Source organism: Crassostrea angulata, chromosome 9 (assembly GCF_025612915.1).
Source record: "Crassostrea angulata isolate pt1a10 chromosome 9, ASM2561291v2, whole genome shotgun sequence".
NCBI lineage: Eukaryota > Metazoa > Mollusca > Bivalvia > Ostreida > Ostreidae > Magallana > Magallana angulata.
The window spans coordinates 6,625,842-6,642,240 of record NC_069119.1 but is presented as its reverse complement, the minus strand read 5'-3'; the positions used below and the strand labels follow the sequence as shown (position 1 = coordinate 6,642,240).

At 31.2% G+C, this 16,399-nt stretch overlaps 1 protein-coding gene across 1 annotated transcript; it reads left to right on the top strand.

Moving 5' to 3' along the window:
- Window positions 1-6,850: 6,850 nt before the first annotated feature.
- On the top strand, window positions 6,851-15,965 carry LOC128162686 (uncharacterized). Its single transcript, XM_052825947.1, has 5 exons — window positions 6,851-7,056; window positions 10,446-10,553; window positions 10,717-10,854; window positions 14,522-14,691; window positions 14,836-15,965. Exons 2-5 carry the CDS (start codon window positions 10,448-10,450, stop codon window positions 14,866-14,868), a joined length of 447 nt encoding a protein of 148 aa, XP_052681907.1. The 5' UTR covers window positions 6,851-7,056; window positions 10,446-10,447; the 3' UTR covers window positions 14,869-15,965.
- The last annotated feature ends 434 nt before the right edge of the window (window positions 15,966-16,399 follow it).

Genomic DNA, 16,399 nt, shown 5'->3' with positions numbered 1-16,399 from the left:
TTATAACCATGCCCCTTTAAAACAAATTCCAATATTTGAGAATATAAACAATTGTCCACTGTCTTTTCGTTCAAGATCACGTTTGATTTTCAAAAATCATACATAAATACTTCAATAATAAATAAATCAGCATATCTTCCTTTAAATAATAATATACGATCGCGATTTGTCGCTTTAATTTCGTCAATATCTTTTTTTGAATGTATATATCCGTCTATCGACCAACAATCAACAACATCATCACTTATTGATCACTAGACTTTCATCAGTACATATAATCCATTTGTTTAAGGAGAAATATTTCACTGACTTGCTTCATTTTTCAACTTTTGAACATTTTAAATTGCCATTTTTTCTGGGGGGGTTTTCTCCAGCAACTATAAAAAGGCATTTAAAGCAAGTTGCTCTATGGAATCAATGTTTACATTCTAGAAAACGATTCAATTTGCTATGTCGTTGTGCGGTACCGCACAACGAATTCTAAGTAAATATCATCAAAACAGTTATCAACCTATGATATTCTAAAGTTATCTTTAGCACAGAAAGAGAAACCAATATAGATGCGAATTTAGAGCTTGTAAAAGATTAAGGAGAGAAACCGTGTCAGACTATGGGTAAACGTTTAATCGGTTAGCAAACCATGCTTTTCCAAATTCCGTAAACGTATTATATTTGGCGTGTATGATATCTGGCGGAAATTAGTTTTTGAACAAGTTGGCGTGGATTTGAATTAGTGTATTCCTGAATTTGACAATTCTTATACATTTATGCATGGCATTTAGCGATGTACTTGAATTTGCGGAAGCCATATTTCGCCAAGAGCGCTTAATAGAATACAGCAAAATATTTTACGTTTACAGTTTACCAACCATGTCATGAAATCAGTAGCAGCCCTGTATAACGATATCCCGTGTATATAAGAGAAGAACGGGTTTCTTTGGTTAACTTATCCCTTTAAAGCGTTATGTGTATAATGTTGTTTTTATTTTCTGTTTTTGTTTATATCCTTGTGCAATTTTAATGATTATCATTCTGTACCCTTGTAAATAATTAGATAATGAAATATAGTGAGTCATAATAAATTATGTTGGACATGTACATGAATCTCTCTATTCTAAAACGTGAAATCCGGGTTAAGTTGGGAATTTATAATTCTGATATGTGACGGTTTGGCACGATTTCCTATTTCAAGTAAGAAGGTTGTCCCAATTTAACATCAAGGGGTAATGACAGATTAACTGCTGCTTCAATTTCTTTTTATGATTTTCATAGGTCAACATAATATACTGCATCATACACATGTAGTGCAATTTGTTCATTGTAGTCTATGAGTCAAGAATTCGTTGTTTCGCCTTCACTACTAATATATGCCTAAAGGCAGAATATTGAAAAATCATCACAATAGAACCTTACTAAATCCAATGGTTGTGCAAATATGAAATGAGAAAAAATGACGTCTTTCTTTAACCCCCCCCCCCCCCATCAACATACTAAATAATCTTTTATATATATATATATATATATATATATATATATATATATATATATATATATATATATATATATATATATTAATTTGAATTTACCAACCTCAAAAAACTCTAACAATATATGTTTTAAAAAGAGTTATAGTTTTACATCAGAATGTTGGCATAGGGACAACAATACGGGATAAAACAATAACACTCTCATCTTATTCACCTATCCGTAGTTTTGTTCTTAAATGCATTACAGCATTACATTGATAAGTGTAATGGTAAATGTATTTTTTTCGGAGAGAGGGGTCATTTTTGTTTTGATTTACCTATGTATTTTGAAAACTGTTCCATACTATATTTAATGAAGTGTTCATGCAAAGTTTTAAGCTTTAAAATTTAAATATTTCCCTATATCTTTTTAATAAAGCTCCCTTTTTTGAGGAGTTTAAAAACGCCTAAGAAAAAGGCCACAATTATCCAACTCTCTGCATCTTAAATATCATTTATCACTTTGTAAAATATATAGATAAAAAAATACTATCTTACCTTGAATAAAATTTGTTAAAACCATTACTATTATACATTTAACGATGGTGAAGGAACTCATTTCCCTGTAATGTCGGTCCATCATTGAAAGTGTCGTCTTGATCACTATTATAGTCCATCAAATTCATTAATTCCCTCTTTCAATTCTTCAGGTGCACGATAGCTTCGTAATTTATCCTGAGTGTTTCTTTCCACTAGGAATTCAAATTCAATATCATAGTTTGTTCGTTGATTAGTCTAATCCCAAAAGATTCTTCTAATTAACAGAATAAGATGCCCAGAGCTATATATTCCTAAAAACTTGTATTCTTTTTTATGATAATAATAATGCCAACTTCAAGCAAAATTAAAAAAATGGAATTGCACAATATAATAGATACGCTGAGAAAACTAAGAGAATTGGAGACAGACCATTTTCATTTGACATGTGTCAATGCAAAAAAGTGGGAGAAGAGTGGAATTAGAATAAAATGAATGGAGAATACTTGTCAGTTCTGTGTTAGGTGAGGATGGTGACTGTTAATGTATACGAAACTCTGTGGTAACCCACACCCACTGGGTAAACAATCCAAATTACGAATGTGAAGATAATTGTATTCACACTATAATTCCTTGTCAGAAATGACAATGTGATTACTAGAAACAACAAAGGATCGGAATCAGAATTATTGCGTCATTGTTTATGATAGATTTAATTTCAACACGCCATTTATCCAAACATAGTAAAGTCTTTTGAAACAACGTTATTGATACACACTTTTTATTAAATCAAAATGATAACACAAGTCTTGGCTGCTTCTTTGCTGCTTTTATTCTGTTTTTTTTTTTTCTGAAGGACGAAACAACATTGTAAATTTAAGCTAAGATAAAAAGAAAAAAGAAAAAAAACCAACAACACCTATGAATTAAGAAAATAAAACGCCTACAAATTTACTTGTATATTATGCCTTACCTAAAATGTTATATTTTATTTGGTTTGGTTGCTAAGACGAGTCGATAAATTTCTCTTGGGAATGAACACGGCTTGTTCCTAATACTGTCTGAGAAAAAATGCTGGACGTTAACCGGAAATTAAGTTATCTGGGATTTGTCTTAAACCATTATTTACTGCACCACCAATTAGATTAACGCCATCTTTCTCTTGCTATGGAAATTACATGTCGCTACAGATCATTTTCAAATTAAAATTGGAAGTTACATTTATTTTACCAAGAATTTGCTAAAACATATGATAAACTGTCATGCAAGATGTGTATACGTATTGAAAAACAACAACACTATTGTGATAGAAATTAATGTAAGTCATAACGACTATTAAAATTTTATAGAATTAATGTCTATACACCTTAAGGTAATTTTTCAGTGGCATTCTTTTTTAGACACTACTTGTCAACATATCAATTTAAAATCTGATGAAATTAAATTTCTTGGTAAGTATGAATGATTAATATCTTTTAAAACAACGAGTACTGGGCAAAGGGTTCTATTTTGGTATTTAGTACTATTAATTGTAGAAGTAATTGATTATAGAAAATTTGTTGTAAAAGTCAGCATATTGTTTTTCTTGCTGTTTATCTTGTTTTTTCGTCAGTGTCAAAATAGGGAGACATCTATAAATGACATTTTTGTCATACCTTTCCTGAAATAATTTTTACATACCGATAATATATTCTAATCTTACTTTAAATTCCATCATGACATGACCTTCATATGTGAGTTTCAATTAATTTTTTGTTTTCATTACAAGTTAAACACAATAATACATACAAATATTAGTAGTAAAAGGTCATACCTTGACTTCCTTAAAAAAGAAAGCACAATCAAGGCTCATACATGTATACATTTAAAAGTACGCCAAATGATTTTATTATACTTTCATGTTAAATACTGAAATCTGATTGGTCTAGACGCAGTTGATAGTCAGTTCTATTACCCGCAGCGTTAGCAACACACTTAGCAACGGGTAACACAACGAATTGTTACATGCGCGTAAATTATGCGCGTACGGATTGCCGTGGAGTTCACGTCATTCCTATATAAAAGCGTTAAAAAAAATTTAAAATTAAGACATTCAGTATAATAAAATAAAGAGTGCCTATTTGGGAAGATAACAGTTGAAATTGACAACCCTCGTAAAGCATTGTCAATAGTATCCTCGGGGTGTCAATTTCAACTGTTGCCCTCCCAAAAAGGCACTATTTATATAATATTGTGATGTTTTTGCAATGGTAAGGCAAATCAATATTATGTAACTGCAATTGCAAGTTTCCGAATTATTTGAGCTTAGTTATAATCGCCAATTCTTATATCAAAAGTTTAAATGTACATGCATACAAGATAACGCCAAAAGCCATACTGTGATTAGTAAACTTAATAATACATGTGCATAAGATAACGTTAAAAGCCATGCTGTGAGTAGTGAATTTAACTACAAGACTACACTTCATATGCTACATCTACTGCATTCCTTACTGGATTAATATTGATAGCATTCATCTCTGGTAATTAAGATTATGAATCTGTTTCCTACTGAAGACATACATAACGGAATTGTCTCTTTCATGTATGAATATTGATTGTGTTATATAATAACTTGTAATTTTCTTCATTGTTCCGAGATGTTTGGTTGTGTGTAATGTGTATCTATCTATATATGTAGGTGTATATCTGTATATGTATAATCATTCTAAATGAAACATTAGCTTTAAGCATGATTTTCACTCTCTGTGTGTGAGAGTCGGTGAGAGTTCGGCGCTCTGTCTGTCTGTCTTCTTAAACATGTTTTAAATACTAGTTAATAATTTTAAAAGTTTATGAATACCCTGATATATGTTACTAGCGGCTGGAAATATACAACACTACACTTAAGTTTATTCAGACGATGATTCTTTTCTTTCCCTTTTTTAAAAAATTGTTTGAGATGTTGTAAACTTACGAGTTATAAATTAATACTCTTTTTCCTTTTGTAATCAGTAATTAAATAAGAGTCTACATAGAAGACCCAAAGTGATTACTTTATAGCACACATACATGTAATATACCGAAATATTCAGGCAAAACATCTGAATCGAGGCCCTTGATTTACCCTTGTGAAAAAAAAAATAAACCAAAAAAAGGTATTGGAGGTTAAAGACATCAACATGAATAGGTTTTTTTTACGTTTCTTCGCTCACATACAAAAAGAATCAAAAACTAAAATTCCTTCTGTACATATGATTGTAAGCTTTATTTACGAAGTTTTAAACTAGAAAAAAAACCATAGGATAACACACGCAGAATTGTCCTTATGTCACCTGCATTAACAAATCAATATTCAAACAAAAGGCGTAGATGCCACATCGCTCACCTGAGAAACAATAGCCATAACTCTGATCAAATAAGCATAATGGTATCAAATTCAAATACCTAGACAATTAAGGGTCCTCCACACACCTCAAATAAGTTCTCCATACAAACCTAAACTTCTAAATTACTTTAAAATATAGATTTCTAGCATGTGTTCGACTTGATAAAGACCGGGAAAAAAATTGGGGGTTGGGGCAATTCATAAATTGTATTACATGTATTAATCATGAAAATAAAAGTCCCTCCGGTATTCGAACTCAGGACCTGCAGATTGGTAGATTGAAGATACACTCATTGCGACACAGAGATATACAACAAATTTTGGCGATATACATGTAAACTGTTTCAAAATGCGTTCAAATCGCCATGTTGTGACGTACTGTCATAAAACGTAGAAGTCACGAAATGTCGAGGGTCCTTAAGTACACTATTTTTTTTGGAAAATCTGTCGATTTTTATCCACATATTACCAAACCCCTTGTGTTGTTTTAAAATTTGCTTCATCCCTATTTAAACCCCCTCCCCCCTCTCTGTGGCCCCACTTTTCTCCATTTCAAAAAGATTTTTTTACAGATTTTTTTCCAATATCTTCCCATGTTAAATTTAACTCCACCTAATGTGGCTTCACATTACTTCTAGAATCTATTACTTAAACAAACTTGAATCTACGCTATCTGAAGGTGCTTTCACACAATTTGAGGTTTTCTGGCTTAATATTTTTTAAGAAGATTTTTAAAGATTTTCTCCATGCTTTCCTATGTAAAACTTGATCGCCCAATGTGGCCCCACCCTATCCCCGGGGACCATATTTCAGACCAAGTTGAATCTTAACTACCGGAAGATGCTTCCATTTCCTGGCTAAATTGTTATTGAGAAGATTTTTGAAAAATACCAAAACAATTTTCAATAACTCTTATCTACCCTTTAAAGAAGGTGTGACCTTTTATTTGAACTGGAAGCCCTGTCATCAAGCGATCTGTTGTGCCAAGTTTCGTTAAAAGTGGTTCTGGAAAACTGTGAAAAGTTTACGATAATAACAATGCCAACGACGACAGACAAGACACATTTTGATCAGAAAAACTCACAGGAGCTTTCAGCTCAAGTGAACTAAAAATTAAATTTGTCAAATTTCTTTCAAAGACCTCAGACTAACGCGGGGAATATTTTTGTTTAACAAAACCTAATTTGTTTAATTTAATGATCAGAATTATAAATAACACGCCTTTTTGTGGAATGTATTTCTGCTTAAATGTTTAATTCACGATAGAAAAAACAATCTATCAATGAAAAGCCTCAAAACACATTTGTCAATGGTTAAATAAAGTGAATTGATAGCGTTCGGATATGGAAAAAATAATCAGATTAGTTCTGTGATATATTATGATTACCATAAACAACCTCAGGTGATTAATTTCACAGGTACAGCAAAAACAGGTAAAACCAAAGGTCAGTGTGTTTCCTTTCATCAGATATAAAATAGAAACAATTGTCCCGCCATCGTTATATACAACACTCGCACACCTTTCTGAACACCTGCTGGTAACAGAATCGGGTTTTAACAGTAAAAATTCATTATTTTTCTTTTTCTTTTAATTGGCTGTGATTTGCACCTTGGATGCGTAAAAGTGTGTAATATTAGCGCCTAAGGTCACATCATAACAAGAGCCGGATTGATAACAGGTCGAAGGTATTTATATTTCTTATACGTTTTTGTTTTAAAGATATGAAGAAAAGAATATTTGAATGGCGTCAATGAATTTTTAAGTTAGCAATGGTGCATTTTTTAATTTATTTAAATTTACGGAGATATCTAATCTATCTAGTCTAGATTGACATTTTCTTTCATTCTTTTTCGTGTGTGTTTACTTTTCATCTGATCTTATGTTTTGAATGCATAATGTCAAAGTAAGAAAATAAATATTTGCATACACTAAAAATTATTTAAATCAAAAGTGCATGTTTTAATTTTGAAATTTTATTTTAATATTGATTCATGTCATATATCACACAAGCCAGTCTTTTTTAACATGCCTCAATATAACGACAAAAGTAACCATTAATTACTTCAACGGGATACCTTGTCTACAGCCAAAACCATGAGTAATTGTTAAATTTTTACAAATAATGATAAAAAAACAACAACAAACGAATCTTCGTTGTGACGTGTCATTCTCTTGTAGACACCACTTTTATCACACGTGTAATAATAAATACCGGTCATGAGAATGCCCACATCTACATTCTCTTGTTCCAGTTGTACTACGTCAAATGCTATATTTGACGTTTTGTTAATAAGAGTGTCAGAAGTAACAGCTCATTAATAACCAACGGCTATCCCCTGACACCTAGCGCGTCCTGGCACTGTCTATCAAGGTCGTTAACTGACATGCTGTGTCCGAATAGACGCTTTCACAGCCTTATACGTCCACTCGCTTCCTTTTCTTATCCTCATCTTATGACATTGTAACATCGCCACCCCCACACTTTTTCTCTCCGACAGAACAAAATATTAATATCTAAGTTCAAGTACTGTGAATATGTTCGTCATGAAAGCGATTTTATAAGCACAAAAATTTCAAATTTTCTATAAAAATGACTTCCTTTTATCTATTTTTATACATTTAATTGTTTAATCAATGTGCGGTCCAGTTTTTTATGCTAACACATTGTTAACAAAATGATTGTGAGTAACCAACCAAAAGGATTATGTGCGGTATGGTCAAATATCTGCCCCCGATTTCAACCAATTTTAAATAGTATCGTATAAAAATAGAATCTTCACAAATCATTGTATAGAAGATGCCTATAACTTTAATGTCGATTTTAGTCATCATTGCTCATTGGCTGTGTATCTATGACGTCACCTAAATGACCTAATTCCCGCAAATTTGCAAACAAATGAAAATATGCTCATTTTTGCTCTATATTTTGCATTCGGAAGTATAGAGCGCAGGTCTGCTCAAGTGCGATTTTAATATATGTTTTTCTTCAGATAGTTATACAAATTATACTAAAAAATGGTACTTGAGCAAGCCTGCGCTCGATGTTTTCCAGTCGAAAAACCATCGGAAAACACCCATATTTTGCCACAAAACATCAATTTATCAAAATAATGCAATCTTCATGACGTCATTTTTCCATTATGACGTCACTGTGGTGATAACCTTTTACACCTTTATTTCCAATATGATTTTAACTATCTTTCACCTTATTATTAAAGCTCTTTCTAAAACTTTGATTTTTGGGGGCAAAAAATGCATAATACCGCACATAGTCCTTTTCAATGATTAATTTACGATTAGGTTAGTAAAAATGTAAAGAGTAAGAAAATCACAAATGTTTTTCAAACTGGAATATGTTTCGTTTCTGGGGGTGTTGGTTTTATGTTTTTGTTTTTATTAAACCTCTATGTGTACAATAGTTATTTCAATGGGAAGAATGCAGAATCCTTCTAATTTTTGAAATTTTTAAATATTCTAGTCAATGAAGCTTAAGCAGAATTTGTTCTACCTAGTTAGCAAGTTAAATACCGTTGTGTGGCTTTACCACCAAAAAAAACAACAACAACAACAACACGAAAAAGAACCACAGAAAAAACAACAACCAAGAATCATTTACTATTACCTCCAGAAACAATTTAACGCGCATAAACATGTTTTTCAATAATATTCTTTTGAAGCAAAATGATATCTAATTTGTCAAATCGTAATTACAGCGATGCACTTGATTACTGATTACCTGAACAAGGTTTCATAAATAAAACCAGAATACTGCTATGCATTATATACTTATATACTATAATATATATCTGCACATGAATTGTCTGTGAAAATTGTATCTTTTTTATATTTTTGGATATTTTAGATGACTTCATATGTTCTTTAGAAATTTGAGTTATTTCAAATGAAGAATAAGGAAACTGGATCTTAAAATTTGAAAACGAAGAAATAAAAATATGATTTTAATGCCAACGCATGTTTACGTAGCGGTATACTGATATGTCTACTTCCCAAAACTAGAATATTACCATAGTTTCAGTCACTTTCTGTAATGTAAAGCTTTACCTTGACATCGAAATGTAACTGCTATTTCATCTGCTGTTTACACATTAGTGATCAAAAGAACAACTTTGACCCTTCACCAAGTAAAAAAGAGAAAGTTTAATGTTAACACGAATAACACGGAAAAACTAACGTAAGGACAAAGGCGATCGCATATTCATATGTCAAATTAGTAATAAAAAATGGTTAGGTATTTTGTGAAGGCTAACGACAAGATTATTCTTGTTACCTAAGCAAGTTTTTTTAATGAAGTATTATGATAAGTAGAAGGAAATATTCCATTGAACGACATAACATTTCTTTGAGCATAATTTAATGTCTTGTTAACATGGGAAAATTAGATAGAATTATAAATTAGTTTTCTTGATCAAACACCATCATGGATCTGTTTGAATATAACCTTGTCTTTACTAAACCCTCATTCAAATAATGTTATCTTCCAGCAGAAAAATCGTATTTTCGAAATTTACCTTGTCAAACTATTCTTAAACTAACTAGAATCCAGCAGAAAACCTACAAATAAATGCTAGTACTACAATAACAGCTTGCAATCAGCCAAATAAATATCATTAAACATACGTATGTGAGACGTATGTGAAGAAGACTTAATATGTTTTATAAAAATAGTAAGAAAAATGATCTTCTATATATTCATGTTTAAAAATTCAGCAATCTGTGATTATTTTTAAATTTATTAAAATCCACTAAGCTTGTTAACATTTTGATTTGACAATTGATGATTCATTGATTTCTTTAGCCCGATTCTTACATTTTAACTTCTAAATAAAAAATAAAAATATATCCATTTGCTTAGCCTTTTGAAAAAAGTCTGAATTCTGATAGAAATATTATCATACTTATTGTTTCATTCTGCACATTTCCAAAAGAACTTTTTATTAGATGGTTCTTGTTGTTAGCTGGCACAGTGCACTTTATTTACATGAACAAAGTTATGTTGTCTTATGAAAAGTATATTAAGAACCAACTAAGCTTAGGCCTCTTCTGCTAATTTCAGTAATGAAATCCTATATATTTGTGTCAACTTTATGCTTGTTGTGGACTACATTAGTCGTAGCAGATATCAACGACAGAAACGGAAGATATATTCCCCATTGGACAGAGGGTAAGGTCATTTAAGGTCAACTAAGGTCAGGGGTCAACTAAGTCACTTACCTGCTCTATAATGTGTTACTTTAAAATAGATATTACATACAATATGCATACTGTTCTGCAATACACTTATATACACATTTTACACAATGTTATGTACTTCTGTTTAATTTCAGTGTGTCCTCTAGCGGCACATCCTGACCCTAACCGTTTCATCCAATACAAACCAAACGGTGAACCTGTGGAGAAGAAATGCGATGAGGGTCTGATCTTTAGTGTAGGCCAATGCTCCTGTGCTTGGAGTAATAATTTAGGTACTTCTATTGCTTTTCTTTTTTCAGTATACATTTTAATACACATGTACCTATAAATGATGTAATATGATAGTCTTGTCTGATCATTGAGTCCTCTAAGATCATTCATATCACTTGTGAATATTTTACAAAGGGTCCATATTCGTTTTCAGCATAAAACATACGTTGATCTTATAATTTTGATTTGATTCTCTTGTTTGTTCTGTGAATCAAAAACCTTATCTTTTTATTATGATTCATAGTCCCTATTTAGAATACTTATTTTTTAAAATGATTTTCTAGTGTCCATTTTAATAAAGCACTATACCTAATCAAATAAATATAATCTATTTGAATGCCTCGTTTTGTTCTCATACTCTCGAAACTTCATGATCAACAAAATCCCCAGTATGGTATATGGAGAGAAGAAAACAAGTAGTAAATTAAGAAAAGTAGTGCTTTTTACCATTGATTTCTAAAATATTTTACCTACGAAATGAACATTTTATTGTGAAAGTTACTTCTCCTGAATAACCAAAGATTTAACGGATAAAGGAATTATACTCTAGAGATTTCTGTAAGACCTCAAAGACAAAGAATACCATCTTATCAATTTCTTCTCAACGCTTTATGAAAATATGAACATTTTGAAAACATTTCTCTGCAGAATTTCAAAGGTTAAAAAAATCCATAAAATTATTTCAAGAAAATTTTCTCTCATATCAGAGCATCCATATGCAATTAAATTCAATTCTAAATCGGATGCATTTGAGATTGTTTCTCTTTCTTAAACTTATTGTTTGGGACTGTAAACATATATGAATAATCCTGACAAAAATAAAATTATAAATAACCTGATCTAAAATACAACCTTTTACAAAATCTTCACATTTCAATATTTTATTTAATTGAAACTCCCATAGAAATGTTTTTAAAAAAGATAACCAATGAAGCATATGTAAAATAAAATACACGAACAGGTTTTGTCGATTTTAAAAAGAAAGCTTATGAAAAGAAGAAACCACAGGGCGAAAAACCATCTTTAAGCAAGTCCTTAAAGGTGGCTTAAAGGTGACTTAAAGGAGCTTAAAGGCTATACAACCTTTAAGCCGCCTTTAAGTCACCTTTAAGCAAGTGCTTATAGGTCCTTAATGTCCAAACTTCTTTAAGCTACCTTTAAGCCACCTTTAAGCCACCTTTAAGCATCTTTAAGTGGCATTTACGCTCTCTTTACACCGCCTTTACACTGTCTTTAAGTGGCCTTTAAGTCAATATTGATCAAGCTGAACAATAAAAACATATATTAAATGCAAAAGCTCTTTTATAGAGATGGGAGGGGGTCATCCGAGTGATAATATAATTTCCAAGGAAGGGGGGGGGGGGTTCCAGGCAGTTTTAATCGTCGCTCCATTAAACACAGATCGCTATCATCAGCACCGCTCCGATGGACACAGATTGCCGTTATAAAATTCTTTATAATTTTTTGGGGGTTTCAAAATTATAATAGGGATGAGCGCAGTCTCTGTATCTTAATATGTGCATAAAACTAATGAAAGTATGTATGTTTCCTATTATAAATTAATCGGTGAAAAAAATCTCTCTCTCTCTCTCTCTCTCTCTCTCTCTCTCTCGCTCTCTCTCTCTCTCAGTTCATCTGGTTATTAAACAAAATAAAGATAATGAACCAAAAATGCATGATTTAATTTGTTAATCGGTTTAAGGTTTGTATTTTTTTTTTCAATTTTCATTATTTCTAACTCTAGATCTGCTAGATACATGTTAAAGATGAAAAGACTCTCAACTGCCTTTGTTATATCGGGCAGGATATTACTGCTTTGTTTGTCTAGACATAGTTTTGTTCGTTTGTGTATATCTAATTAGAATCTATTGTTTGTCCAACTTAAGAAAACCCCTGGAACTAACACAGAATATACAAGATATACACAACAGTTGTGTCGTGTGCCCAGGTGCATGTTTGTGTATATCTAATTAAAGTCTATTGTTTGTCCAACTTAAGAAAACCCCTGGAACTAACACAGAATATACAAGATATACACAATAGGTGTGTCGTGTGCCCAGGTGCACGTCAGGGTTTCTAAAGGCGTTGAATCTTAGTATGTACGAGTATACAATAAGTCTAGTGAATAAAAGTTAATTTACATTTGTAATTCATTTTCAAAGTATTATTTCCTAGCTCTGGGTTTTAAATATGTTACGTCTACAAATTAACGATACATGTATGTAAGAGTAAAATCTTGAGGCTAATTAATTAATGTACCGGTGATCATAAATAGGGGTTGATTATTTAAATATATGTATAAGGGTAAATATGTCAAATATACCCGGCCTGGCACATCATACAATTGTATGTACAAGTCATTTGCAGTTGCCACATGCAGTAAATACGTCACCGGTAATTGGTAATTTTGTTTGTTATAGAATTGATAGTTTAAAAATCATGTACATACAATTACATGTAAATATTTAAACATATTGGAACGGCGCCGCGATCATGAAAACCGGGAAATTGCGGGAAATTGAACAAATACCCTAATAGTATCAATGCATTTAATAAAAGAAATGATTTCATTTTCTTTCTTACATTTTAATAGCTATAAATTAGATGAATTACGTATATCTACTCGGTTTAAATTTATTAACTAAGAAAGCCTACTATAGTGAACCTAACGGTTTCCATTTAGGTATAATATATTTTTGTTCACTGAAGACCAAGTTCCGTATTTCATTCTAAATACATGCATGCATGTAATTTATAAATTAGATATAATTGATTGTTACAAACTGAATGGTTTGTCAAAATCTTTTCAAGTAAACACATTCAATACAGTGATTCAATATCCACTGATATATAGGATATAAAAACGCTTATAAATATGTAAGTTGCCGTGGCGCAGAGGATGTTTGGTGATGCTAGTAAACTAAGGGTCCCGAGTTCAATTCTCACCGCGGCCGTTCTTTTTTTGGTGTTTTTTTTTTCATTTTTCTTTCTAGAACAAAAACCGTTTTAATACCTTTTCTTTCATAAAGTTAATACATTTTGTTGGAAATTAAGCACAATATTGAATTAAATTTTTTTTAATGGCTTAAAGGTGGCTTAAAGGTAGCTTAAAGGTGGCTTAAAGGTGGCTTAAAGAAGTTTGGACATTAAGGACCTATAAGTTGTCCTTAAAGGTGGCTTAAAGGTGGCTTAAAGATGGTCTTTAAGCTGCCTTTAAGCCATCTTTACGCTTTCTTTAAGCCACCTTTAAGCAATACATATAGCTTAAAGGTAGCTTAAAGGTGGCTTAAAGATCGTCTTTAAGCTACCTTTAAACACCTTTAAGCTATCTTTAAGGAGGACTTAAAGATGGTCATTCATCCTGTGAACAGTCCTACTTTGCATTTATTAAGATCGACATTTTAGGGATAAGAGTATATCACGGCTTTTAAAAAGCAGAACACGATACGGTATCTGTGTCAATGTGAGGATACCTTAAACCACTCTATTATTTTCCTTTGAAAGACGAAAGTGCATTTATTTAAAACATACAAGTTTAAAAGCAAATTTAAAAATCAATTGCATCTTCTTTGTTTGCTTTACATTCAAACGATAATTTTATTCTTATGCATTTTGATTTTGTTAATATACACAACAATATTTGAATTTAGAAAACGTTTTTGATTTTAGAATGTGACAAGCGGCCCTCGAAGCTAGGTATCACTTACTACGAACAGAACTCTAATAACTATTGGTTGACGATGGTGTGTGCCCTAGGAACAGCCTTCAGCCCCACCACCTGTGATTGTTCAATGCATCTTAAAATTAACCATGTTAATGATAACCCTCTAGGACAACCGGTAAGTTATAGGTATAATTATCTCTATTTGACAGCATTTCAACGCTGATGTTATTATAATTATACTATTTGCGTTTAAAGAATTCTGTTTATAAATTCATTTTTTTTTTATTTGATTCGTTTTTTGTTTCTACTTTGTTTACAGAGATCCATGTTGATGAGGAGATTAAGACCATAACAGTCAATATAACGTCTTTAGCCTTTATTTTTATCTTCAACGAGTATTGACTACGACTATTGTTATTTGTTCCATTGCAAAGGATTGTTTGGGTTTATCTATAGTTTGAATTAAGGATGCCTCACTAATACTTATAATGCAATGTAACTAAGGCTGTAATATTAACTATAGACAAAGATGACACAATTGTAATTTTCAAAATAACAAGGTTAGAAAATGTGTATAAACAATTAGTCCAAAGTCAATATTATACGTTTTCTTTAACTAGATATGATATCAAAAACATTTTATTTAGATACAACATATTGATATATTTATGCTTTTCATTTAGTTGAAGCAACGTTTGTTAGATGTTTGAGTTGTTTATCAACTAAATCGTAACATTTTCAGTTTTTGGTTACCGTTGAAAAGAAAGTTTATTCACGTTAATATTTTGGTGATAATCTGATTGGTGTCAAATTCACATGTACTATAAACTTTGAGCTAGTGAAATTAGTATAACAATTATGTCTGTCATTGGGGAAAAAGTGTATACATGTATTTCAATAAAACGAAACATTTTTTACTTTTTCTACTTTTAATAGAATAGGGATTAGTGTTTAGGGTCCTCAGATTGTTAGCTTCAAAGTATTTTTCATCATAAAAATGTTATTTGTCTTCCAAATTTTATAAATGAAATCTAATTTTTTTCATTGGTATCCGTGCATTTTACAAATTTGCTCTCAGTGGAAATAAAGGGATAAATATACAAGTTGAGATCAAATTAAAAAAAAGAAAGTTTTTATCGGTATATCGTTGACTCTAACCCCTTTACCTGTGGAATATATAGAGGGTTCTCCCTGGAACCACTAAGCCAAGTATTTTGTTGAATAACTGATTTTAACGATAAAACACTTATTAAATCTGTCTCTGTTAAAGAAAGATTTTTGGTACTAATTTTAAAAAATCGGATAATTCAGAGTCATGGAACTTGGATGAGAATCAGAGATCGTTAAATAAAAGTTTTATCAAACATACATCATTTTATAGCAACATGTGTTTTTCTCAGTAGATACGTTGGTAAAAGGATTTCATTCTATTCCAACAATAAAAGACAGATGAGTGAAACGAGTAAATTGTATTTGGGAGTTGATTTCAATCAACTTTCTCTGGCAAAAAAAGTTGTACAACCTTACTACAGATCATGAAATGTAATCAATGCTGACAAAATATTGTACTTGAAAATAATTGACAAATACAAGGATGTTTTTCGAAGCATTGATATTGATTTAAATTTAATTTAATTTCAAATAGTACGAACAACTAAGGTATTTTTCTGTTGTCTGTATATGCATACGACACAGTTCTAGATACTAAAAACAATAAAAACAATTTTGCTATTAATGATTACGAAAGTGCCACTTCCACTTAAGTGAATATTAAAATCAAGGACACTTTAAAGATTTAATTATGTACATGTTACACAGAACCTACAGAATATGTTCCAAACCAATCAAAATTTTAAAATGCGCGTTATAAATAAAGTAAAATT

Coding starts and splice junctions, on each gene's coding strand:
- LOC128162686 (XM_052825947.1), top strand. CDS start 10,448: ATGAAATCCTATATATTTGTGTCAACTTTATGCTTGTTGTGGACTACA. Junction 10,855..14,521: donor TGCTTGGAGTAATAATTTAG/GTACTTCTATTG, acceptor TTTTGATTTTAG/AATGTGACAAGCGGCCCTCG. Junction 14,692..14,835: donor ATAACCCTCTAGGACAACCG/GTAAGTTATAGG, acceptor CTTTGTTTACAG/AGATCCATGTTGATGAGGAG.